The sequence below is a fragment of the Trichosurus vulpecula genome, chromosome 7 (assembly GCF_011100635.1).
Source record: "Trichosurus vulpecula isolate mTriVul1 chromosome 7, mTriVul1.pri, whole genome shotgun sequence".
Classification (NCBI taxonomy): domain Eukaryota; kingdom Metazoa; phylum Chordata; class Mammalia; order Diprotodontia; family Phalangeridae; genus Trichosurus; species Trichosurus vulpecula.
Window position 1 is genome coordinate 9,872,756 of NC_050579.1, and position 26,545 is coordinate 9,899,300.

At 50.3% G+C, this 26,545-nt stretch overlaps 1 protein-coding gene across 2 annotated transcripts in view; it reads left to right on the forward strand.

Annotated features, from left to right (window-relative positions):
- The window catches only part of LOC118856791 (minichromosome maintenance complex component 3 associated protein), a 38,093-nt gene that overhangs the window by 450 nt on the left and 11,098 nt on the right, over positions 1-26,545 (forward strand). For both annotated transcript variants that reach the window (XM_036767295.1, XM_036767296.1), the window contains exons 2-18: positions 315-1,604; positions 1,735-1,958; positions 4,047-4,125; positions 4,360-4,513; positions 6,042-6,238; positions 7,454-7,593; positions 8,681-8,878; positions 9,419-9,687; positions 11,561-11,723; positions 13,158-13,318; positions 14,091-14,332; positions 14,754-14,989; positions 15,854-15,954; positions 16,238-16,369; positions 16,527-16,640; positions 18,771-18,923; positions 23,918-24,115. In XM_036767295.1, the coding sequence (XP_036623190.1) occupies positions 410-1,604; positions 1,735-1,958; positions 4,047-4,125; positions 4,360-4,513; positions 6,042-6,238; positions 7,454-7,593; positions 8,681-8,878; positions 9,419-9,687; positions 11,561-11,723; positions 13,158-13,318; positions 14,091-14,332; positions 14,754-14,989; positions 15,854-15,954; positions 16,238-16,369; positions 16,527-16,640; positions 18,771-18,923; positions 23,918-24,115 (3,956 nt within the window). In that variant the 5' untranslated portion in view covers positions 315-409. The remainder of the gene's footprint in view (positions 1-314; positions 1,605-1,734; positions 1,959-4,046; positions 4,126-4,359; positions 4,514-6,041; positions 6,239-7,453; positions 7,594-8,680; positions 8,879-9,418; positions 9,688-11,560; positions 11,724-13,157; positions 13,319-14,090; positions 14,333-14,753; positions 14,990-15,853; positions 15,955-16,237; positions 16,370-16,526; positions 16,641-18,770; positions 18,924-23,917; positions 24,116-26,545) is intronic.

Genomic DNA, 26,545 nt, shown 5'->3' on the forward strand with positions numbered 1-26,545 from the left:
TCAGCCCCCCCCCCCCGGCTTTGTTTTTTTAAAAAGTAAAGGTGCCTGGGCCTTTGAGTTAATTCCCGCCTAAAATTATAAGTTTCTGTTATTTTTTATTTGTCGGAGCACCAGGTGGCGTGGGGGTTAGAGTTCTGACTAGGGAGCCCTGCCTCAGACTGTGTGACCTTGGGCAAGTCACTTACCCCACTGCCTGCCCCTGGTGGAGGACAATGTGCTTCCTTCCGGGGGATCACATCACTCCCGAGGCTCCCAGAACTACTGCCCGTCTTCTCCGCGTTCACTCCAGACCTTCTGTTATCTCTGTTTTTCAGCCACCGGGGATGGCCAAGATGAAGGGGAGCTTAAATCGGCCCGTGGTTGCGTAGCTCTTTTAATCTCTTTTGCTTTTTAATCGTTGGTTTGGAAGATGAACCCCAACAATCCTTTTGGGGGGCAGCAGTCAAATGTGTTCTCCGCCCCTTCTGGGGGCTCCCTGGGAACATTCCAGGTTCAGCCGCCTTTCCGATTTGGTCAGCCCTCCCTTTTCGGACAGAACAATGTGGGCTCTGGACAGAATGCAGGGTTCGCACAGTCCTCCAGCTTTGCCCAGACTTCTGGGGTGGCTCAGTCTTCTTCAGGACCTACGCTAGGATTCCCACCTGCCTCCAGTATGGGGCTGTACTCTGCCCAGGCTCCAGCCCTCACATCTGCTGCTGGCCCTCCGGGTTCATCTGTCTCCAGCAACCCAGGATTTCGCTTCAAGCCGCCCGCCAGTCTCGGAGCTTTCCCCAGCACCACCAGCTTTGGGCTCGGTAGCGGGGAAGCGGCCGGTGGTACTTTGGGGCGATCAGAGTTCAGCTTTAAGCCTCCTGAAAATGCAACATTCAGACCAATCTTTGGGGCAGAGTCAGAGCCAGAGAAGACACAGAGCCAGGTCACTCCGGGCTCTTTCACATTCTCCCACCCTGTTAGCAGTGGGCCTGAGGCTCTGGTCTCCTTCACATTTTCCCAGGAATCAAACAGCTCAGGCACCAGCCCAAGCTTTACCTTCTCCAAACCAGCTGGCAGCACCCCCTCTTCAACCTTTGCCTCTGCTCCATCGAGTCAGAATGTAGAGGATGAAAAGAGGGGGCACAAACCAGCGTTTGGGAGCTCTGGGAGCAGCTTCACGAGCTTCACATCACCGGGCTCTGTGGGGGAGCCCTTTTCCACGAGCAAAGCAGCAGGCAAGCAAGGACGGGAAGATGCTGGTGGCCAGGGAGGGTCGCTACCTGGGCATGTCAAAGGGCTGAAAAGAAAAGAAGACCATGACCGATCGCCCAGGAGACGGGACTACGATGCTCCAGAAGATGTGGAGCTCCTGTCACGGGGCGATCATCCTCCAGAAAAGCGCCCTCCCCGCTTGACTCGCCCACGTAGCGGTGGCCTCTTTGGGCGGACGCTGCAGGATGTGCTGAGGAGCAACAAGGAAGGCAGCCGCCTAGGAAGCAAAGAAATGAAAAAGGAAGTGAGTGGTTTGGAATCCACTGAGAAGGAGCACACTGCTTCAGCGGGGGCAACCCCTTCTGCGTTGTCCACCCCCCGGCTGAAGGAGGAAGAAATGGACAAAGACAGCCAGGAAGGTAGGTGCTAGCCATGGCCACTGAAACTGGAAGAATCCTGGGGGTGAGTCCACTCTCTGGGCCCTGCGGGTCTTCCCTGTGGGACTGTCCTGCGCAGGCCCCACCTCCCTTCTCTTGGCTTCCCTTGCAGGGTCCTCCAGCAGGGCCACCCCTTCCCGCCGGGGGAAGAAGGAGAGCGTGGACAGCTCCGGCAGCTTGTTGCAAAGCGAGCTCACTGCTATTCAGTGCAAGAACATCCCCAACTACCTCAATGACAGGGCGGTCCTGGAGAAACACTTTGGCCGCTTTGGGAAGGTGCAGCGTGTCTACCCCAGGCGCAACCGGAAGCTCGCCATTGTGCACTTCTCAGACCACGTGAGTGCTCTCCTTTATGTGGTGGGGTCCCTCTACAGGACCCATTGCAGCCCCTCTTGGCCGCCTCATCGAGAGCATTTCCCCTGCCACCCTCCTCAGCACTGTTGCCCACTTGGGGCACGTGAGTACGGTGCATAGGCGGTCCTCAGGGATCTCTTGCTCTTGTCTGGTGACTGGCCCCCTGCCTTTCCCTGCCTTCACGTCTCATCGAGAGTCTTTGCACCCCTTCTTGTACGTGATGAGGACATTTACTAAGCACTTACCATGTGCCAGTCCATGCCCTCAGGGAGCTTACAGTCTCACGAGGGGACCTAATAAGCAAACAAACATACACACAAACTATGCAGGATGGCTAGGAAATGCTCAATCAGTTAGCAGAGAGAAGGAGCTGGAATTTAAGAAGGGCTGCTAGTCAGTCTATGGACCAGAGGAGGGAGAGCGTTCCAGGCCTGGGGGATGCCAGAGATGGCTGCAGGAAGGAGGTCCATGTTGCTGGCTCAGCCTCCTGGGATCCTGCCTGCTCATGCCCCCCGGGCACATTCCCATTGGTGTTTGGGTCACAAGTGTGGTCTTGTGAGAGCTACAACCAAACTGTGGCACAGACAGAACTTGGCACGAAAAAGACAGTTTGGGGGCCTCGCACGAGGAGCCAGGTTTGTGATCTGCGGGCTGAGGCCTCTGAGTCTTGACCAGGTGCCCAAAGTCTTGAGCAGGAAACCCATTACATGCATGGTTTTGCTCCTGCTCCCTTTTGCCCTCTCCTTGAGGCTGGCAATCACTGGGTGTCAGGATGTATGGACAGTTCTGCCCTGGGGCATCACCATGGATGCTCCCCCCAAACTGCTTCCTTGAGCTCTTAGCTTGTTTTCATCAAGCACCATCTCAGAGGGAGAAACAGACAGGAAAGGAAGCCAGCACCTTCCACTTCTCTGTGGCCACTCCAGACATTCTGCATCCCTCAGAACGATGAAACAGTGCCACAATGCAGAAACCTGGGAATGCCTGGGGGCTGAGCGTCAGTGGCTTTGTGCTCATCGAGGGCCAAGGGGATTTCATTGGTGTAGGTAGTCACTTGTCCACCAAGACATATTGTACCCCATCTATAACATGACAGGTGGTCTTCAAGAATCGCCACGGTCCAAACATTCCTCTGGCCGTAGGCAGCGTCTCTGCCCATCCTCAGTGAGCTGATCCTTTGGCGCCTTCCTGGCTCAGTTGCCAGTTCCATTTCTGCTGATAACGTCTAGGTGGGTCCCTGACATCACGAGAAGTTTCCTGATGGGATTGCTCCGACTCCTCGTGTGGCCCCTGCTAGCACCCCTTTTCTTCCTTTCCTCCTCTATTTACTTATTTCTCAGTTATGTTAAAAACATCTTAGCATTTAAAATTTTGGGTTCCAAATTCTCTCCCTTCCTCCCCCTCCTCCTTCCTTGAGAAAGCAAGCAATTTGCTTTAGATTTGACATGTGTAGTCATGCAAAACATTTCCATATTAGCCATGTTACAAAAAGAGAGAGACACCCCGCCCCCCCCAAAAAAAGAAAAGATAAAGTAAAAAAGAGTTCATTTTGATCTGCGTTAAGGCCCCTTAGTTCTTTCTCTGGCTATGGATAGTATTCTCCAACGTGAGTCTTTTGGAGTTGTCTCGGCTCATTGTATTGCTGAGAAGAGCTAGGGTATTCATAGCAGATCATCCTGCAGTGTGGCTGTGCTGTGCACAATGTTCTGGTTCTGCTTCCCTCGCTCAGTATCGGTTCATCTAAGTCTTCCCAGGTTTTTCTGAAGTCCGCCTGCTTGTCATTTCTTATAGCTCAATAGGATTCCATTACATTTGTGCTGCACAGCTTGTTCAGCCGTTCCCTGATGAATGGGCATCCCCCTCATTTCCAAGTCTTAGCCACCACAAAAGGAGCTGCTGTCACTCTGTGGGTATGGGTGGGTTTTCTTTGCTTTGCTCCCCTTCTCAAGGCCAGCAGCTTGTCTTTGGCAGCATGACTGGCTTCAGGTTGAGTCATGTTGTTCCCAAGTGTGTCCTCTGGGCTTGTTATCATCCCTCCTCCTCCTCATTGGTTCTGGAATTTGTTTTCAGGTGTCTGCAGCCCTGGCTCGGAAGAAAGGGAAAGGCTTGCATAAAGACATGCTCATCTTTTGGCACAAGAAAAAAATAAGTGAGTTGATTGTGGCCTTTTCTGTTGGATAGAATGTTGGTGGTGGGTGGTTGCTGTATGTAGCTGGTAACAGGTTGGGGGGACCTGGAGGGTGGCCCCCTCAGTGCTCAGTGGTGCCCACCTTGCGGGTTCTGTCCTCATCACCCAGGTGTGGCTTTGTTCCAAATGATAATGTCTTATTGCTGGAGAGCCTCCTGGCCTTAGAAACTCCTGACCTAAGGTGCTTCTCCTCAGGTCCCAGCAAGAAGGACTTTTCACCAAAGGAGAAACAACCGAGTGAGGGGGAGGCCAGTCATAGCTGCGAAGACTCGCCTTTCCAGCACTCCCCGCTACGCAAACCCCTCCTGAGACCTGCCACTGGCGGCAGCAGCAGCCTTCTGAGTAAGAGGTAGGCCCGGTGGCCATCTCCCACGAGCAAAGCCTGGGAACGCTTGCGGATGTGCTTGTCTGGACCCGTGCTGTTGCCTCTCCTTAAAATGAGGGCTCTGATGCAGAGGCTGCTGTCTCGTTTTTGTCTTGTCTCTAGTACTGGCATAGTACCCAGTAGGTGCTTAATAATACGCTCATGGAATTGCCTGCTGGTACTCTAGAAACAGGAATCAGTGATCTCGGATACGTTGTTTTGACCTACACATTACAAAACACTGGCTTTTTTTGTCCATTTATGCTTCAGAACTTCTGAGTCAAGGCTCTGATTTGGTTTGACCTTACCAATGGCACACTTGCTTTATGACCCATGAAATAAAAGTGAATAGATGTTTTTTTTCCCATTGAATTTTAGTGATAAGAACAAAGATAGGTTTTGTTAATGCCTTCTGTTAGTGCCCCACCATTGTCACGTGGTCCCCAAGGCAGCCGGCTTGGGTCCAAGGGCCAGACTTTCCTGCTTTTGAAGTGGGGGCTGTTGGCTGGTTCAGTTCTGGAAGCTTTCAGGGCTCAGGAAGCTTCCTTTGTAAGTAAGGGCTCTAATGTTTCCAGGGGGTTTTCATGACTCTCAAACGGGATGATGAGAAGAGCTTGGATTTCTGTGGTGCTCTCCCGCCATCCTGTCACCATTCCACCATTGGAATAAAAAGATAAACCAAACCCTCCCAACAAATATGCAGAGTTAATTTAAGCAAAACCTATTCCCTCCTTGGCCATGTCCACAAAATATATGTCTCCTGTTGTTCCCAACTCGGTCAGGAGGAAGGGTGGGCACGTTGGCTTTGTGCCTTTGGTTCAGATGGTTCTCAAGGCTTTCTGAGTGGCTTTTCTGGTGTCGCCATTTTATAAATTGTGCTCCTTGCTCTGCTCCTTCCACTGTCATCTCATTGGAGGGCATTTGCATGCCCTGAGTTCCCAATGATGGTGACGTTGTAGCCCTGAACCCCTGCCTCCAGTTAGAACAGCAGCAGAGGTTGGAGTCATGTCCTAAGCCTGAGTAAAAGAGAATCATGGGTGTGTAGAGGAAAAGCGATGAGCAATTCTTCCTGTTACCTGGCTGTGGGGGCCTCTGCTCCTAGCTGGGCTGGACAGCAGGCAGGCTTAATCTTCGCTGGGATAGAGCCTTCCAGAACCCAGGGCCACCTCCAGGCCCCATGGAGGCCTCCCAAGTAGGACTTTGTGGGTGGTGAAGAAAGGGTGTCATCCCAAGAAATTAAGCAAAACTCAGAGGAGAGAATCAGGGGTGGGCCCTTGTGGGTATTCACACAAGGTCAGGGGTTAAAGGAAGGCCCTCATGTGGTTTTATAGGAGATTGTGGGCAGAAACTGCACAGGGAGGTGAAGCAGGCAGGCAAGCATGGGGAAGGTGCAGTCTGTATAGGTGAGATCACAAAGCCATCGACGTCTGGAAGTCATGAGACCATGGAGATCAGGCCAGGGAAGTCCAAGTCAGCTCCAGGACCCAGCCAAGCACGTTATTCTCTTTTGTAGTTCTCCAGTTAAGAAACCAAGCCTTTCCAAGTCTCTGCAGTTTGAAGGGGAGCCCTTTGACTCTGGGCCCGAGGTCCCGAGCTCAGACAACATGGGCCTGTCAGCAACTACCCTCAGCACCTTGATGGGGACGGTGGCCGAGACGTCGGAGGACAAATACCGCCTTCTTGACCAGAGGGACAAGATCATGAGGCAAGGTGAGCTTTAGGCTTGTGCCCCATCCCCAACCCCCGTTGAAACCACCATGTGATCTGCTGGCGGGGCTCAAGCCCTCAGAGTCTCTGTGCCATCCGCCGGCTGTGCTCGGCTTTTGTGGGGCCTGCCAGAGTGGCAGTTCCTGCTGTGTCTCTCAAGTACAAGGAGCCAGGACTGGTGGCAACTTTGCTTCACAGTTTTCCTTGCCCTTGCTCGTTGCCTGTGTTGATCTAAATGATACAATCTAAGCTCTTTGAGGGCAGGGCATCTTTCATTCACTTTTGTCTTGGTACGTCCAACCACCAGCCGCTAGGCCCTAGGACGTGCTTCCTAAGTTGGGAATCCTTGGTTGGTGGCCTTCTCAGCAGAACTCAGCTCTCTGGCTTTATTGGAGCATCAGAAATGGATCTGGAGCACCATGCCTGTGCCAAAAGAGAAAGGGGAAACCAGAGGTCTGAGGGCCCACCCTGAAAATAATAACTATTGGGGTTTTCTACAAGCCAAATGTGGGGAAAAGACACAGCCCATCCTTGGGCAGATAGAGCGCCATAAAAGTGATTTCTAGTTTTTGTCTAATAGTCACTTTCTGACTATTAATGAGACATCCCTAAACCTTCTCGGCTGATGGTACAGTGCACCAAGCATTGGGCCTGGACGCAGGAAGACCTGAGTTCAGATTCAGCTTCAAACATTTCCTGGCTGTGTGACCCTGGCTTGTCTAGTCATTTAGCCTCTGCTTCTGTTTCCTCACCTGTAAAATGGGGATAATATTAGCCCCTCTCTTGTGGGGATCCCATGAGATAAGCTTTGTGAATAAGTGCTTATTCACTTCTTCCTCTCGCCTTCCTTTCACTTCCCCCACCTTGGTAACAGGGACTTTTGTTAAAGCTGAGGTGGAGACAGTCTGCCTGGAGCGTCTTTGGTCTTCTCATTTTTAGAGGCTTTTCTGGCTGATAACGTCTAGGCCTTCAGTAGTGAAGGCGTGGGGTCCCAAGGTGCTCTTTATCCTGTCCTAGGATCCCCACTTCCAGCCTTCCTCATTGTGGAACTGAGGGTCCATCTCTTCATCTCACAGAGTTTGCAACATCTCCCTTGTCACGGCCTCCCCTTGGGGGTCTGTGCCCAGCGTGGGCTCTTTGAGGCAGGTGCTGGTTCCTCCTTACCCTCCATCCTTCCAGGCAAATGCTGATTGAGTCCTTCTCTTTGGCCTGGTTTAGCTCGCGTCAAAAGAACCGATCTGGATAAGGCAAAAGCCTTTGTTGGAACGTGCCCAGACATGTGTCCTGAGAAAGAGCGGTACATGCGAGAAACCAGGAACCAGCTGAGTGCTTTTGAAGTGATCCCTGGAACAGATCAGGTAGGGTCGCGTGGTTCCCTGCTGGTGGCTTTCTCCCCATGTTGTCTCCCTGTGACCCTGAGGGCTTTACTTTGGAGCTGTGACCTCATTGGTGTGGCGGCTGCTGTCCTTCGTATCTGCGCTGGGTGTGAGGAGCCACTGGGAATCTCCATTCTCATCTTCATGCTACATTTTGGGGCATTCTGATTCCAGAAAGATTGGAATTCCATTAGAGACAGCTATATGTAGCTCCCCCAGAAGGATATTTGGACTTTAAAAGGTATTTTTTTTGCGGGGCAGGGACAGGAAACTTGCTATCGTTGAAAGATCTACCCAGTTTTCCATAGTTTCCCAGTGTAATCCAGCCCACTTGCTTCCTCTTCTTTAATTCCGGGCCCATTTCAGTGTGTCTCTTCCCTGCCACCAGAGCCCATCCTGTCAACCGCAGCGTGCTCCTGGTGGCAGTCGTGGATATAAGGAGAGCCTGACTTGCAGGTGGCTTAGCAGTGATGGAAAGATGCTTAGTGGCCTGTGGCCAGCATGACCTGCCCACAGGCAGTGTCTTTGGGCATCATCAGGCCCCGTAGAGACGGAGCATGGACAGACATGTAGCTGGAGGGCACCCTGGCTCCCCGTGAAACGCTTCCAGGTCCAGGAAGAGGTCTGAAGGAGGGCTCATGGAAAGACATACATAGGGGTCAGTGGTTGAGAAGGCAGGGCTGGGATGGGATTAGTGCCCTTGAAGGGTGGCCTGTCAGTAAAATCCCTCAGACATCCTCACATCTAAGTCATCCCAGGTTCAGCAAAGTCAGGTGGGAGGACAGTGAACCGCTGGCTGGGCTGAGTTACGTATGAAGAAAATTCTTTGGCTTTTGTGCTGAGATGAAGCATGGGGAACTTTGGGGAGATGAAGGGGCAGAGGCAGGGCTGCCGCCTGTACCTTGTCGAGAGCTCCCAGACTAGCAAGGTCTGCTGTCCACTCCTAACCCGTGTGCAGGAGGATGATGGGCTTTATTCCTTAGGAAGATCTTGAGTATACAGGCCTTCTACAACAAGCAGGAGTAAAATCAACGTTCACCAACAGAAGGCTTTTTCACCTTCTTCTCAGGTGGATCATGCGGCAGCGATAAAAGAGTACAGCCGATCCTCGGCTGACCAGGAAGAGCCCCTGCCCCACGAGTTGCGTCCCTCAGGGGTGCTAAGCATGACCATGGACTACCTCGTCACCCAGATTATGGACCAGAAGGAAGGGAGCTTGCGTGACTGGTACGACTTTGTGTGGAACAGGACCCGTGGAATAAGGAAGGTATGACCTGGGCCTCCTTTTGGGAATTGTAGGCTGGAAGCTGAAACTTGGGAGCGTGGCAGCTCCCATTTCTCCAGCATATCCCAGCTGTGTCAGGCTTGCTCGATAGCGCTAGCCCTAGGTGGCAGGCACCAGGAGGCCTGTCCCCATTTCTCAGATGAGAAAAATGAGTGTTAGATGAAGTCTCTTCCTTCAGGTCAGATGTACAGGAAGCACAGTCCTGCAGGACCTTGGAAAGCACTACAACAGAGCCGGTTCTTGTTGTTCCAAGGGTGACATGCCACCCTCAAAGCAATAACCAAGGCCCAGGAATCATTCTAAAGCATCCCAAAATCATGTGGCGTGTGTGTGTGTGTGTGTGCCTGTGCCTGTCTGTCTGTCTGTCTCTCTGTCTGCCAACCAGACCATTGTTCACATGATCATAAGAAGCAGGCAGTTGGTAACAGCCAGGGTGACCCTGGCCCACAATGATGCTCTCACTGCTTGGCTTTGTCTGCCTGTCACTGCCTGGTTTTGTCCGGATCTGTTCTCGTTGGGCAGGACATCACCCAGCAGCACCTCTGTGACCCCCTGACGGTGTCCCTGATTGAAAAGTGCACCCGATTCCACATCCACTGTGCGCACTCGCTGTGCGAAGAGCCCATGTCCTCCTTTGACGCCAAGATCAACAATGAGAACATGACCAAGTGTCTGCAGAGCCTCAAGGAGATGTACCAGGACCTGGCCAACAAGGGTGTCCTCTGTGCGAGTGAAGCAGAGTTCCGAGGCTACAACGTCCTGCTCAACCTCAACAAGGGAGACATCCTGAGGCAAGTCTCTATGGGGGTGGGGAGGTGATGGTCCCAGGGTGTGGGTGGAGACACTGAGAGTAGGGACTGGGCAGGGCTGGGAATTGGCTTCCGGGAACAGCCTGGCCACCAGCGTGGGGGATTGAGCAGTAGCTAGGTGCAAGAGGCCGCTTGGGCATCACATAGAGAGCTCATCTAGTTTAGCTCCTGGAAATTGAGGCCCAGGATTTCTGGAGCCCAGCCTGGCCTTGGATCTCTGTCTCCAGACGGCAGTGACAACAGCAGCTGCAGGCCCGGGCAGGCAGCTCATCCCAGGGAGGGATGGGAGGGCAGTCACCTTGCAGCAATGTGGGGAGCGCAGTGGCCGACCTTTACTTCAAAGACATCAGCACCAGGAAAGCAGAAGTGTTTCTGGAACCTCAGCATTGGGGATCTGAAGTAGGAGAAACCAAGCGGCAAGTCTGGGTTCTGATGACATGTGTATGCCATGCGTACCTGCGAACAAATCCGAGTTCAGATGAACGCAGGCTGAAGTTCACACGGTGTCATGGGTTAGGTGTTGGCCGATTGGTCGGAGCTCTTTGGTGTTTGTATTTCAAAAGGACCATCCATGCCTTTCCTTTAGTAGCTCAAGAACATCTAGAGGTCTGTGTGATGAAGCAGACGTTTTAAAGGGAAACCTCTGGGGAAAATGATCCAATTTGAGTGGCCTGCCATGGCACGAGAGACCTTTGTCTCCCTTCTTGAATCATTCAAAAAGGGTACTTGTTGGAAAATCGCATTAATCTTCCTCCCAAATACCCATGAGCTAAAACTTCTTTCCCCAGTTTGTATGTGTTTGAGCTTTGTCCGTGCTTACAAAATTCTTGTTTTGTATCATATTCATGTTGTATTGGATACAAAGTTATTTCTAATTTATTATTAGCGAGAGTGTGGTAAATGCCTACTATGTGCCAGGCCCTGGGCAAGGTGCTGGAGATAGAAAGATGAAAGTAGGGCAGCTAGGTGGCACTGTGAGTAGAGCGACAGCCCTGGAGTCAGGAGGACCTGAGTTCAAATGCGGCCTCAGACACTTGACACACTTACTAGCTCTGTGACCTTGGGCGTACCAATTGCCCTGCCTTCCTACCTCCAGAAAAAAAAGGGAAAAAAAGTAAGATGAAAGTGAAATAGGCCCTGCCCTCTGGAGTTTATACTCTGCAGCATGGGCCAGCCCAGGCACAGCCCCACCTGCCCTCCAAGCCTGATAGAGACACCCCGGGACCCAAGGGCATGGGAATGGCCACCTGTCTAGTCCTGTGCCCTCAGCATCCTCCTGCAACAGCCCCTGGGGAGATGTGGCCCCACCCATGGGAGACCCAGAGAGGAAAGTTCCTGTCCCCAGCGCCCTGGGCCCTGCCAGTGGTCCACCCTCAGAAACAGCTAGTATTTTATCAGTGGAAATGGCATTAAAGAGGAGGTCTGATCATCTGCTTTGCCGCTGTCCCCTAAGGCCCTTTCCTCCATGTTTCCTCCTCCCTGGAGGATGGGGTATGTCTGGCTTTTCTCTTTGTGTGCCCAGCTCTCAGCTCTGTGCTTGGAAGACAGTGAGCACTGATTCATATATAAGTGTATGTAACATGTACATGCCTGACTCTATACTCCCATTTTGAAGTTACACATAAATAACTAGAAGGATGCCTCTCTCTGTTGATGCATACAGCCAGTTGGGTCTCTGGCTATAGAGAGGCCTGAGTGCCCATTGCTAGTGTGAGCACCGTCTGGCTGGTGTAGACCTGTCCATCCTCACCAGCACACACCCAGCTTTGCATGTGTTTATCAGGCTGATCCCTTCTCTCCTTTCTCTATCACGTTATGCACTTCTTCATGAATCACTTTCTGGTTGCATCCCCAGAGAGGTGCAGCAGTTCCGGCGTGACGTTCGCAACTCCCCAGAGGTGAAGTTTGCAGTCCAGGCCTTCGCGGCCCTGAACAGCAACAACTTTGTCAGGTTCTTCAAGCTGGTGCGGTCTGCTTCCTACCTGAACGCCTGCCTCCTGCACTGCTACTTCAATCAGGTGGGCGAGCTGTAATGGAAGGTCTGCAGGATACTCATTTGGGACTTTGCTTTGGTCTGGAGTGAGAAACAGAGTGCTCCCTGTGGGCCTGGGGATGTGGGGGAGCATCTCCTTTGCCTTCCCACTTACTGCCAGGAGACCATGGGCAAGCCATTATCTCTGGGCCTCATTTCCTCCATCTGTAAGATGAAGGGTAGGATTGGATCAGAGGTGCCAAACTCACTGCAGCTGAAGCAGATTAAAACGTAAATAAAGACACAGTACAGCAAAGATGATGCCACCTTGTGGATTTTAGGCAGCCAGGTGGTGCAATGAATAGAGCAGTGGGCCTGGAGTCAGGAGAACCAGTCTCAGACACTTCCTCTATGTGACCCTGGGCTTCACCTCTGCTTGCCTCAGTTAACTTATCTGTAAAATGGGACTCATGATAGCATTACCTTCCAAATTGTTGTGAGGATCCATCACGCTAACAATTGTGAAGCCCTAAGCCCAAGGGCTGGCACGTAAGGTGCTCTTTAAATGCTAGGCAGCTTTATGAGCTGTTGGGATTTTAAGTCAATATTCAGATTTCTGTTTGAGTTTGATGCCACTGGGCTAGTCATTTGTCAGGTCTCCTCGAAAGCTTTGATTCTGTGATCCGTGGTGATGCCATCTAGCAACAGCCTCCCAGTGATCCTTGAAGACGAGAAGCATCTCAGGCACAGAAGAGGAGGATCCCAGGAAGCCATTCCCTTCTCCACCACAGCAGATGCTCTCATGGGACACTTGGTGTTTTTAGGCTGTTGAGCTCTGCAGGACTTGGGAATGACTGGAGATCACCAGTTACCAGAGTTTACCATGCAGAGGGGGCAGCAATTTCTTTTTAAATTTAATCTCCACATTTTCTTGGGCTTAGAATCTGGAAGTCAGATGTTCAGCTCTCAAAACATCTCCTGGACATTTTCCCGACCTGCCATTGCACCTGTACCTTCCCTACAGGGGTTGGTGCCTGGGAAACATCTGTTGCGTGGGTCTGTTTTGGGGGACTGAGAAGGGGGGGGGGTCAGCTGGGTTTTTCTGCATTCTCAAAGCAAAAGCTCTTCATTTGGTCACTGTTTGGGAATTAACAGATCATTTAGGAAGGAGGAGAGTATATGTTTCATGACCTTCAGCTCAAAGTGCCAAATGTTCAGGGGGGAGATTTCTCCCTTTTGCGAGACTTCTTCATGTGATTTAAAAATGGCACAAAAGGGGTTTGTCCCTGAGCCAAACAGCTCACGTGGGAAATGGTCTTTGTCATTTGATGAAGCACTGGAGGAGTTGGTGATCAGGGGAAGAGGTTCCCTTGATTTGATACAGCAGAGCCCATGAAGTGGGTGACCTTGGCTTCAGAACACTCCTGGTGCATCTGTGGGGGTTGGGCATCTGCCCTGATAGGAGCTATTTTCCTTCTAGATCCGCAAAGATGCATTGCGGGCTCTCAACGTGGCTTACACAGTGAGCACTCAGAGGTCCACCAGCTTTCCCTTGGACAACCTGGTACCCATGTTGCTGTTTAGAGATGCCGAGGAAGCGACTGACTTCTTGAATTATTACGGCCTCAGTGTGTCCGATGGGTGAGAACTCCCATGACCTCTTGTGTCTGCCTTGAGCCAACCCTTCTTTTTGTTAATTGTGCCTTTGCTAGGAGCCCTCCTCTGTTGCCACTGCCTGTGAGCTGCTACAGCAGAGACTTTGTCCGTGGGCTTGGTACCCCAGGGCCTCCCACCCCTTAATTGGTGACCTTCTCTCCTGCCCACTCTGATGCCTTGCAGTAGCGAAGAGATGGCCTAGGTTTTTCAAATGCCTTGCTAGTGGGATTGGGGGGCTCCAGGTACAGACCCACTGAAGGACCAGGCTCACCAAGGACAGAGAGGCTTGTTACCAGCTAGGTCTCACTTTTGAAGACACTCTGCTAAGTCCTAGAGGGGCTGTGGTCTGTGAATGGATTCTTGATGGGTCCAGGTAGGAGAGCCCATGCATGCTAGGAAGGTGGCCCGGGATGAGTTGCTTCCAGTTCACGTTTGCCTTTCCAAATTTTGGATCAATTACTCTTGTCAATATCAGACATTCTCTGGACCACATTTGTTCTTTGTTGACATCACCAGAATGCAGGCCCCAGAGTGCAGGGCCCCAGGCGGTCAGCTGAATGGCGCCTCTTCCTTTCCGTCTCTAAGAGGATTGGCCTGCACTCAGGAGGTTCCAGGTTCATGAGTTCAGAGGGACTGCAGTGACGGGCACACCTGGGTGGTGGGTGTTGGAGCTCACCTTTGCCCTCGCCCCTCTCTGTTGGGAAGGTGGCATTTTTTCAGGTGGTCTTGATTTCCTGTTTGTTTGTTTTGGGAACAGCTGTGTCGAGCTTAATCGGTCTGCGTTTTCGGAACCCGAGGGCTTGTCCAAGGCAAAGAAGTGCACTTTTATTACAGAGAAGCTCACTGTGTCAGTGGGAGAAGTGGTGAATGGGGGGCCATTACCCCCCGTCCCTTGTCACATCCCAGTGTGCAGCTTCAACACGCAGAGCAAGTACATAGGAGAGACCGCGGCCCATGAGCCTGCCCTGAGTGGACAGAAGCCCAGCATGGAGAGTGGAGGTGAGTGAGCACGGTCACCTTGGGAGAGGCTGTCCAGCTGGTCCCACCCTCTTTTCACGGATGAGGAAACAGGCCTAGGAAGCACAGGGACCTGCCTGGTATCATACAGGGAGTAAGGCATGGAGCTGAGATTTGAACCCAGGTCTTGACTCCGGATCCCATGCCCTTTCCGGTGTGCCATTCTGTCCCTGGGAGGCTGGCCCCTTTGAGATTCCTTGGAGTTTTTGAAAGCCAGATCCTGACTTTGTACTCGGATGCCCTTTGTGGTGGGTGTTGGAAATGGTCCCAGTTTTTTGGGAAATGAGGATCTTTGAGGTTCTGCTGGTGTCCAGCTGACCTGATCTGAGCTCCAGGTCCCTTGCTGTCCCCTCCTCTGGGTTCTGTGTGGGATGACGGTGTTCCATGATCTTGTGTCCTTCAGGAGGTGGGAAGGTGGAAGAAACCAACCCTGGGACGGAAGTGCTGGCACTCCGTGTCCCGCCGCAGCCCTTGCTTGTCCCCCCGGCTCAGCCGCCGCAAACCCAGACCGCCGGGCTGCCGCCAGCCCTCGTGGCCCCTGCTCCTGCCCCACCGTTGTCTGCCCCATCATCTCTGTTCCAGCCTGTTGGGCAATCTGAGCTGCCTCCTCCCAAGCCTCGGCCTACTTACACTGACACGGTATGGAAGAAGGACCGTATTGCCTTTGCTCCACAGTAGGTAGTAGGGGTGTGAGACATCTCTCAGTCCAAGGCCTTTGTTAGACTGATGGGAAGCTGACACCCAGGCACATTGAGGCCTTGCCTTTAGGACTCTGGGTCAGTCAGTGAGCAGGCCTGTGTCAGGTGTTTCCTGTGATGTGGCCTCCAACTTACCCTGCCCGTGTCTGGTTTGGGCAGTGGCATTTGTGCAGTGTCTCCCTGACAGAGTGTGAGCCTCTGGGAGCAAGGATCGCTGTGGCCTTTCTTTGTGTCTTTGCACAGTTTCCACTTAACAGATGCCTGCTGAGTGGGAGTACAGCACGGGGCAGAAAACCCAGTCCCTGCTCTCCAGGAGCTTTCATTCTAATGGGGAGACAACATGGCAGTGATTAGGTATATGCAAGATATAGGACATTGGCAGAAGGTGACTTTAGCCAGGAAGGCTTTCCTAGTGGAGAGATGTCAGAAGGATTCCAGGGGGCTTCCTGTAGCTGTTGGCATTTGAGCTGTGGCTGGAGGGCATCCAGGAGGTGTGGCGGTGAAGGGGCTGGGCATTCTGGGCCTCGGGGACAGTCTAGACAGAGGTTAAGAGAATGGGGACGCTAGGATGAGTTGAGGGAAGAAAGGGGCCTGGAAATATCACATGGAGGACTCTGTCTGGTTCTGAGAAGGCAGAGAGCCAAAAGGAGATTCTGACATTCGCCGAGCCATGAGGCCTAGAAGGGGATGGCCTCTAGCATGGAGCTACCCGGATGCCTGTCACGAACTTGCTTGGAGCCGAGGTGTACTAAACACACAGTCGAGGCCAAAGAAACGGGGCCATTTGTCTTCCTTTTTGTCCTAGGACATCGCGGGGGTTGTTGAAGACCTTGTCCAGGACGTCCTCAGAAACTGCTGCAAAGAAATTGGCCATGCCGGGGCTGCCTACACGGCTGCAGCCTTAAGGTATGCTTGCTGGCTCCCAGGGATTTCTTTCCTTGAGCTAGAAGGCTCTGGGTCTCCCTCTTCCCCCGTCTCTTGTGAGCCCTCTCCCATGGCCTTCCAGCCTTCCTCAGCCTAGCACCTCAGCAGCCCTTATGTCTGACTCTCCAGCCTGTGCGCCGGTGGGGCTGGCTTAGGGAGAGTCAAGTGGCCTGAGTAGGTCCGTCCTGGCTTCAACCTCCCAGACTCTGGGTGGAGTGAGTGCTTGGAGAGGGCCAGATGGCGTGATGTATTTGTCTTTGTGTAGGGTTTCCAAGGTGGCCACAGAGGAGCTCTTGGCCGCAGCAACAGCGGATATTTTGAGGCAGGTCGCTGCTGAAGAAGTGAACAAAGAACGAAGAAGAGTTCAGGAAGAAAAGAAAAGGGCTGAAGATCAAAGGTAACGCAATCTCCGGCTGACAGGATCGAGGTATTGGTACATGGGTGGCACATTTAGGGTTAGAGATGCCTCCGACTCCGGAACACCAGAGGGGCTCAGGGCTCCCGGGACACGGGTTTCTCAGTGATCCCCTCTGGCTTTCTTTTCCCTCTGGCAGACGGAGACGGGAGAGAGAGCGCCTGCTGGCCCAGCTAACCCAGGTGCTGGCGGCTGAGCTGCTGAATCTCGTGGTGACTGAGTGTGTGCGTGAAATCTCCTCGCGGGAGCTGAAGTGAGTGAGAGCTGAAGCTGGGCTGGGTGTGGGTGAGAGGAGTGCGCTTCGTCCCCTTAGGCCTCATTGCTGTGATCCTTGGTTTTGAGTCATCTCAACAAAAGGCAGGCTCCTCTGCTGGCCTTGGAGTTTGGGCCCTGGGCTTGTTGCCCCCTTGGCCTCTGTCCAGGGAGGGGGGTGATCCCTGGAGCTCTGCCTCTGGGGCACTCTCCTAGAGCGGAGGGGTCCTTGGCCCTTCAGGCGTCTTTGCCCAATCCTCGGCTGAGCCGAGGGAGGGTTGGAGCCTGACTCTTAATTTGGGTGCCTGCGGGACCAGCCCTGGGGGAATATGTCAGAGGAAAAAACTTGGGGAAGATGGGTACATTTGCCGTGTCTGATGGCCTTTGGAAACAATTACGCCGTGGTTCACCCCATTTCCCCCCCCCCAGGTGGCTGTGCTCCAGGCTGTCCCCTCTTACAGGAGGTAGGAGTTGGAGGGGCCAGAGTCATGTTTCCCCAGTCAGGAAATGCCTTTCTTGGGCTCACTGGCCAGAAAGAATGAGTTACTGGGGTTGATTTAGATAGGAAACCAATTGCTAACAAATGGGTATTTAGATAATTTGCAATCTATCACAGCATCCCTTAAAAACAAACTTTGGAACAAAAGCTTTTCATTTGAATTTGAGGAAGAAAGCGTATATTGTTTCTTTTCATGTCAGATAACAGGGAGCCCCTGGAACAGGGATGTTTTCTCTTTTATCTCTGACCTAACAAGAGGCAGATAAAATCTGAAAGGGCATCCAAATTCCAGCCCTGTTCTTAGTCTAGACAGCTTACTAAATGTCTTCATGGCTGAGAATTTGAGCCTGGGGAGGGGTGTTAGGGATGGTCTGATTAAGCCTCATGTGGTCCACATGAAGAAGCTGGTGACTGTTAGGCCAGGTCAGGTGACAGAATTCTGGGTTCAAGAGTTAAGCTCATTTTTGTCATCTTCGCAGCCCATGTGGGTGGACTTGGGCTCCAGACATGTTCAGTTTTCCCACACAGGGAAGGAGGAGGGGGCAATGGAGGAGACAAAGTTAAAACACAGACAGGTGTGGTGGTTAGCACTCTGCTTTTGGGGGCAGTGCACCCTATGTTTGACACTTCATAGCTGAGGGGCCAGAGAGAAGGCCTGCAGCACCTCAGAACCAGTGGGTGGCCTCCTTGCCCCGGCCTCCACGGTGAGGGGACGTTTGATGAGAAGCGCTTCCCCATCCTGACGATGACATGGAAGTTGGGGATGGGGGGCTCTCAGACTACAGTTAGAGAACTGAGGTGTGTGTGGGTTGATGCTCCTGGCCCAGGTGAGGGCTGTCCATAGGCAGATGCAGAAAGAGATGGCTGATTATTGTGTGAGGAACCCGCTCTCTGAGGGAGGAGAACAGATACTGGGTTGGAATTCAGGAGGGCCAAGGGGCCTGTGGGTGACCCAAGGCAGGTCCTACCTTGAGTGTCCTGTGGACTGTAGTCCTGGTTTCCCCATTAATTAGCTATGGGAATTCGGGGCTGGCTAGAGCTCTCTTATCTGAGTGGTCTCTTTCAGCTTGCATACGCTGGGATGATTATTGAGGAAGAAACCACTTTGCTCTTGAGGCTGCCAGTGGCACTGTACCCAGGGTGCTGAGCCTAGAGTCATGAAATCCTAAGTTCAGATCTGTCCTTTGACAGTTACTAGCCGAATGGCCTTGGGCAAGTCACCCTCTGTGCATCGGTTAGCACCTACTTCAACAGGTTGTTGGCAGGATCCAGCGAGATCCTGTTTGTCAAAAGCGTAGCCCAGCACCTGGCACATAGTAGGTGCTTATTGCTTATTCTCTCCCTCCCGCCTCTCTTGTCCTAAGATAACGTCTTTCTTGGGATCCTTGGTATTTGAGAAACCCATAACTGAATGGCCGTGACCACTGTTCTTTTTCCTGGGACTGCCACAACTCAGCATTTCTTGTGAAAAATAGAAATCTTGTGGCTTCCAGTGGAAGGGCCTGTTGGGTTTGTTTTCTAGTTCTGAAATCAATGTGTGGGACTCTTCACAAGGATGGAGGCCCTGCCGAGGAGGGTTGGTCCAGTGTTGAGTCAGAGGCTTGAGATGTCTCTGCATTTGTCATTATCTAGGAGCGCGGTGGAGATGGAAAGGAGGGCCTGCGTGGCCCGTTGTTCTGAGGACGTCTGGGACCGTCTCATGGACATGTTCTTGGCAGAGGAGATTTTCCAGAGTGCCCGAGAGACCCTGCAGGAACTTCAGTGCTTCTGTAAATACCTGCAGCGGTGAGTGAGCATCTCCTCAGTGTTTCAAAGGGCCTCCCTTTTTCTTCACTTCTTTCTGCTTCTAGCCTCTAGTCCGTCAGGAGGTGGGTAGCATGCCTCATCGGTGGTCTCTGAGGATCAGCAATGGTCACTTTATTCTTCCTCGCTTCACCTGAGTCTTTCCAGAATTCCCATTCAAAATTTGGAGCAATTGCCTTTATGTCTTAGATGTTAGATCCGTAGCAGAGAAACTTGCTTTAAAGATTTTTTCCAGTTTACATGTTTCGCTTCTGGTTTTAGCTGGATTGAATTTGTTTGCAAAAGCTTTTCAATTTTATGCAATCAGAATTGTCCCTTTTATGTTCTGTGATCTTCTCTGTCTTTTGTTTGGTCGAGATCTCTGCCCCTTTCATTGGTGTAGGTCCAGTTCCTACCACCCATTTCGAGCTAGCACCTTCGTTCTGTCGGACTGCTCACCAGTGTCCTAGCAGTTTTGGGCCAATGCTGAGTCCTTATCCCAGCAGGTGGAATCTTTGGGTCACAACTATATTGGTTTGCTCCTTATGTTTCTACTTTGCCCCACTGATTGGCTTTTCCGGTCTTAACTGGTACCACATGGTTTTGACAGGCACCTCTTTGGCATGCTGGGCTCCTTTCTGTCCAACTTCTTTTTGTTACGTATTTGCAAGTTTTGGCTTTTCTCCCTCCGGTTGAGTTTTGTTGTTTTTTTCTAGATCTGTGAAGTTAACTCTTTGGCGATTCAGCATGACACTAAATCTGTACATTTATTTAGGTATTATTGTTATTTTTTTGTATGAGCACAGCCCACCCTTGAGCAATTAATGCCCTCCTGTTATGTAGAGCTGTCTTCATTTCTGTGCCTATGGTCACACAGTCTTTCTTAGTGGGTAGATTCCCAAGTATTTTATACTCTGGGCAGTTATTTCTTTTTCTACCTCTTCCTGTTGGATTTTGTCAGTGAGAAACAGAAAGGCTGAGGACGATTGGCCTATTAGCCATATACTGGGCTTAGGAATTGTTTTGATTAACTTTTACTCTTTATGGTTCTCCAAGTAAACCATCGTGTCTGTGAAAAGTAATCATTCACTTTCCCCATGTTTGTTCCCTCAACTTCTTTTTCTTTTATTGCTGTAGCATTGTTAGCATTTCTAGGATTCCATCGAGTAACGTGGCTAACAGTGGATGGTCTGTGCCTTGTCCTTGGTCCTGGATCTTCTTGGAAAGGCCTTTGGCATTTCTCCTTTCTAGGTCATAATAGCTCTTGGTTCTAGGTTGACATTATTTATCATATTAATGATTGGACTCTGTCACTTATTCTGATGTTTTTTTTAACATTTTATCATAGGCTACTTTGTACTTTTTCAAAAGCTTCTATATCAGTTGGCACGACCGTGTCATATAAAATGGGTTTTGTCGTCAGGAGAGAGTGTTTTTCTAGCAGATACTGAAGTATCATAACCCAGTTGCCATGCTACTGGGACGTCGATTACCTAAATACCGGTTTGCCTTTTTTTATGCTTCCTGCTTTGCGAACTCCTGGATACCTCGTTGGATGTTTCCTTCCCTCCTAGGGTGGGGGCAGGGCACTCCTTTTTATCAGCTGCTTGAAGGTGGAGGCGGTTGAACCAAAGTGGGGTGATTAGTGAGCAGGCTGGGAGGGTCTGTGCTCAGAGAGTTGGAAACTGGCCTTCCTTCAGTGGATCTGTGAGTGTGGAGAGAGAACCTGTTGTCTATCGGATGCCTGCCGGACATGAGCACATTCTGCATTTGTTCCCCAGAACAAGTTCCCTTGGCACTCCCACCTTCTCAGCTGCCATCAGGTGGTCACCGTGTGCTCTGGTTGCTATTTTTCAGACTTGCCAACCTCATCACCAGACATGGGTGTTCTTGTTTTTTTTTTTTTAATTTAATTTATTTAATATATTTAGTTCTCAGCATTGATTTTCATAAGAGTTTGAATTATAAATTTTCTCCCCATTTCTACCCTCCCACACACTCCAAGATGGTGTATATTCTGGTTGCCCCGTTCCCCAGTCAGCCCTCCCTTCTGTCACCTCACTCCCCTCCTACCCCCTTTTCCCTTCCTTTCTTGTAGGGCAAGATAAATTTCTATGCCCCATTGCCTGTGTATCTTATTTTCTAGTTGCATGCAAAAACTTTTTTTTTGTTGTTTTTGAACATCTGTTTTTAAAACCTTGAGTTCCAAATTCTCTCCCTTCTTCCCTTCCCACCCACCCTCCCTAAGAAGTCAAGCAATTCAACATAGGCCACATGCATATCATTATGTAAAACCCTTCCACAATACTCATGTTGTGAAAGACTAACTATATTTTGCTCCTTCCTAACCTATCCCCCTTTATCCAGTTTTCTCCCTTGACCCTGTCCCTTTTCGAAAGTGTTTGTTTTTGATTACCTCCACCCCCATCTGCCCTCCCTTCTATCATCCCCCCTTTTTTATCTTCTTCCTCCTTCTTTCCTGTGGGGTAAGATACCCAATTGAGTGTGTATGATATTCCCTCCTCAGGTCAAATCTGATGAGAGCAAGATTCACTCATTCCCCCTCACCTGCCTTCTCTTCTCTTCCTACAGAACTGCTTTTTCATGCCATTTTTATGTGAGATAATTTACCCCATTCTATCTCTCCCTTTCTCCCTCTCTCAATGTATTCCTCTCTCATCCCTTAATTTGATTTTTCTTTTAGATATCATCCCTTCATCTTCAACTCATCCTGTGCCCGCCTGCGCTCTCTCTGTGTGTGTGTGTGTGTGTGTGTGTGTGTGTGTGTGTGTGTGTGTGTGTGTATGTGTGTATATGCATACTCCCTTCAGCTATCCTAACACTGAGGTCTCATGAATCATACACATCATCTTTCCATGTAGGAATGTAAACAAAACAGTTCAACTTTAGTAAATCCCTTGCAATTTCTTTTTCTTTTTCTTTTTCTTGATTACCTTTTCATGCTTCTCTTGATTCTTGTGTTTGAAAGTCAAATTTTCTATTCAGCTCTGGTCTTTTCACTGAGAAAGCTCGAAAGTTCTCTATTTTATTGAAAGTCCATATTTTGCCTTGGAGCATGATACTCAGTTTTGCTGGGTAGGTGATTCTTGGTTTTAATCCTAGTTCCACTGACCTCCGGAATATCGTATTCCAGGCCCTTCGATCTCTTAATGTAGAAGCTGCTAGACCTTGGGATATTCTGATTGTGTTTCCACAATACTCAAATTGTTTCTTTCTGGCTGCTTGCAGTATTTTCTCCTTGATCTGGGAGCTCTGGAATTTGGTGACAATATTCCTAGGAGATTTCTTTTTAGGATCTATTTGAGGAGGCGATCAGTGGATTCTTTCAATTTCTATTTTGCCCTGTGGCTCTAGACTATCAGGGCAGTTTTCCTTGATAATTTCTTGAAAGATGGTATCTAGGCTGTTTTTTTGATCATGGCTTTCAGGTAGTCCAATAATTTTTGAATTATCTCTCCTGGATCTATTTTCCAGGTCAGTGGTTTTTCCAATGAGATATTTCACATTGTCTTCCATTTTTCGTTCCAATGGTTCTGTTTTATAATGTCTTGATTTCTCATAAAGTCACTGGCTTCCACTTGCTCCAGTCTAATTTTTAAGGTAGTATTTTCTTCGGTGGTCCTTTGGACCTCCTTCTCCATTTGGCTAATTCTGCCTTTCAAGGCATTTTCTCCTCATTGGCTTTTTGGAGCTCTTTTGCCATTTGAGTTATTTTTAGAGGTGTTTTTTTCTTCAGTGTATTTTTCAGTTATCTTTTTGGGTCTCCTTTAGCAAGTCCTTGACTTGTTTTTCATGGTTTTCTCGCATCCTTCTCATTTGTCTTCCCAATTTTTCCTCTACTTCTCTTGTTTGCTTTTCCAAATCCTTTTTGAGCTCTTCCATGGCCTGAGACCAGTTCATATTTTTCTTGGAGGTTTTTGTTATAGGCTCTTTGACTTTGTTGACTTCTTCTGTCTGTATGTTTTGGTCTTCTTTGTCACCAAAGAAAGATTCCAAAGTCTCAGACTGAATCTGGGTACGTTTTTGCTGCCTGGCCATGTTCCCAGCCAACTTACTTGACCCTTGAGTTTTTCAGCGGGGTATGACTGCTTGTAGAGTAAAGAGTGCTATGTTCCAAGCTTGAGGGCATGCGCTGCCACACCAGCACTCCTCCTTCCCCAAGAATCCCCAACCTGGACTGGGCTTAGATCTTCAGCAGGCTCTGCACTCCTGCTCTGATCTGCCACTTAATTCCTCCCACCAGGTGGGCCTGGGGCTGGAAGCAACTGCAGCTGTAGTTCTGTAGCTGCCCCACCTCCACTGCCCCCGGGGGCGGTGGCTGAATTGCGAACTTTGTCACCGTGTCCCCAGCAGCTTTTCCCACTGACCTTCTCTGTTGTCTTTGGTGTTTGTGGGTTGAGAAGTCTGGTAACTGCTGCAGCTCACTGATTCAGGGCGCTAGGGCACGCTCTGCCTGGCTCCTGGTCTGGTTGGTCCACGCCGCCCACGCTGGGCTCTGCTGTGCTCTGCTCCCAGCTCCGTGCAGGATAGACCTTACCCAGAGACCATCCAGGCTGTCCTGGGCTAGACCCCTGATTCCCCCCGCTATTTTGTGGGTTCTGCAGTTCTTCTCTGTTGTCTTTGGTGTTTGTGGGTTGAGAAGTCTGGAAACTGCCACAGCTCATTGATTCAGGGCGCTAGGGCCTGCTCTGCCCAGCTCCTGGTCTGGTTGGTCCGCGCTGCCCACGCTGGGCTCTGCTCCTCTCCACTCCCCTCCCAGCTCCGTGCATGATAGACCTCACCCAGCGACCATCCAGGCTGTCCTGGGCTGGAGCCCTGCTTCCCTCTGCTATTTTGTGGGTTCTGCAGTTCTAGAATTGGTTCAGAGCCATTTTTTATAGGTTTTTGGAGGGACTTGGCGGGGAGCTCCTGCTAGTCCCTGCTTTCCAGCCGCCGTCTTGGCTCCACCCCACTTGCTGGTGTTCTTGTTTTTTAAGGTGGAGAGAAGCTGTTGCAGCCCGGAAAAAACTCAAGAGACAGATGAGAGCGTTCCCTGCGGCCCCCTGTTGTGTCGATCTTAGCAACAGATTGCAGGCCTTGTCCCCCAGTGCGGAGTGTCCAATTGCTAAAGAGAACCTGGCCAAGGGAGTCCTGAATCTGGGGCATGCAGGAAAGCTGGGGGTCTCCTGCACCAGGTAAGAGGTGGGGCCATGTTCTCTGTGGAATTCGGTTTCATCGTCACCCACCCAGCACGGTCCCTTGTGGTGCTCAGACTCTGCTTTGGTGGTCCTGTGAAGCTCAGGCAGCCATTCTTTAGAGTTATAGCAATTCTCTCCTTGTCCTCCTGCTCTGGTGGCTTTTTTACTTTTCACTCAAAATTAGTTTATGTGTTTAGCATATTAGTTTAGGTGACCTGTAGCTGATGCCTTTGGAAGGTCGAGCTAGATAATGATTCACACTGAGAACCGTCGTGTATTTTAAAATGCCAGAAATCAGGAAGAAGACAGCCCAGGCCTCCTTTTGTAGCTAGCTCCGTGTGGCCATCTTGTCTCTGGGGGTGCTGCCTGGGGCAGTGCGGATGTCACTCAGCCCTCCTCACCTGGCAGGCCTGCCCAGAGCCTCCAGGGTGGCCTGGTGGTCCATCTGCCCTCCCTCCCTGTGCTCCCCTTCTCTTTTCTGGTCATACAGCTCTCACACGGTCTTTCCCTTGCTCCTTGGACTATCTTCCTCATGCTCAGTGTGCTCTGGACTTGACCTCTGTTGCACTTTGCCTCCCTCCCTTCACGTTTTGTCTCAGGTGTTCCCTATCACTCAAGGCCTTTCCTTGTTCTCTTCCTAGCTGCTCACACCTTCTTCAAGAAGTTATCTTTGTATATTTTGTGTTGCTTTGTAGACATTTATTTGTGTCTCTGTTGTTCCCCCCGAATAGTATTTTATATTTTCCAATTACATGTAAAGATAGTTTTCAGCATTCACTAGTATAAGATTTTGAGTTCCAAATTTTTTCTCCCTCCTTCCCCTCCCCACCAAGACAGCAAGCAATCGGATATAGCCTATATATGTACAATCATGTTAAAAATGTTTCAACATTAGTCATGTTGTGAAAGAAGAATCGGAACAAAAGGGGAAAAACCACAAGAGAGGAAAAACGAAAAGAGAAAATAGTCCGCTTTGATCTGCATTCAGACTCCATGGTTCTTTCTCTGGTTGTGGACGGCATTTTCCATCGTGAGTCCTTTGGAATTGTCATGATGTATTGCTGAGAACAGCTAAATCATTCACAGCTGATCATTGTTACAATGTTGCTGTTACTGTGTATGTTCTTCTGGTTCTGCTCCCCTCACTCAGCATCAGTTCATCTAAGTCTTTCCAGGTTTTTCTGAAGTCTGCCTGCTCCTCATTTCTTATACCACAATAGGATTCCATTACATTCATATACCACAACCTGTTCAGCTGTTCCCCAATGGATGGGCATCCCCTCAATTTCCAGTTCTTTGCCACCACAAAAAGAGCTGCTATAAATATTTTTGTACATGTGAGTCCTTTTCCCATTTGTGTGATCTCTCTGGGATACAGACCTAGAAGTGGTATTGCTGGATCACAGGGGATAGCCCTTTGGGCATAAGAATGTACGCTTCTTGAGGACAGGGTCTGTTTTGCCTTTGTTTCTTTCTCTAGCACCTAGCACTATGTGCCTACACATAGCAGCCTCTTGATAAATGTTTATTGGCTGATTTAGGTAACCTGTAGTTTTTAGTCTTTGCACATTGTAGAATTCCATAATTTGTAGCTAGAGTGGATCACTGAAAAATTGTTGATTTCAGTGTGACAGTTTTTTGGTTTAGGGAGAAGTTTAGGGTTGTGGAAAACACTGCCCAGTTTTCCACAGGCAATCCAAGCCCTTTTCTTTCTCCTTTTAAAGTCTTGGTCCCACTTGTTGTCCGTCCCCAGTAGTGACCGTCCAAGATGCATACAAATGGACTAGCCCAACCAGGTTCTATCACTCCTAATAGGCATTCTTCATCCATTTGGTCTTTAATGTGTGGATTGTCAGACTAAGTACTTTTGAGTGGTGATAGGCTTCATTTCAGAGACTCTGCGGTGTTTGGGAACCTGATGCAGTTATGGGGGCTCCCTTTCAAATCATACTGTGCTCCAGGCAGTCTCCATAACAGTGGCAAATGTCCCTGACAAGTGAACATCTTCATTTTTTTTGTCTTGCTTGTGATCAGTGATCAAAACTTCGTTGAATAGTTATGTCTCTTGTTACTCGTTTCAGAGATTTGTATGTGGGCTAAATGCATGTGTGGCAGCAGGTGCCTTGTTGGAAAAGAACCTTGAGGACTATGTTTTTTTCTGTTGGATTAAAGGCTTTTTTAAATCTTCCAGCAAAAGTCCTGAGGTGGGGTGTTGTGTAGTCTCTCTGCCCAACCTTATGGCTGGCTGCATGCCTCCAGGATCATAAGGGGTTGCTGTGTTCAGTCTCTTCTCCTCCGTCCAGCCAGGATGCTACCTTGATGCCCGTAGATTGTCCTTATCAAAGTTTGCTGGTGCCGAGAAGGCCAGCGGGATCCCCCTGCTGGGGTTGCTCTACTGTGCCATGTTTTCAGTTGTTCAGAGCCTGC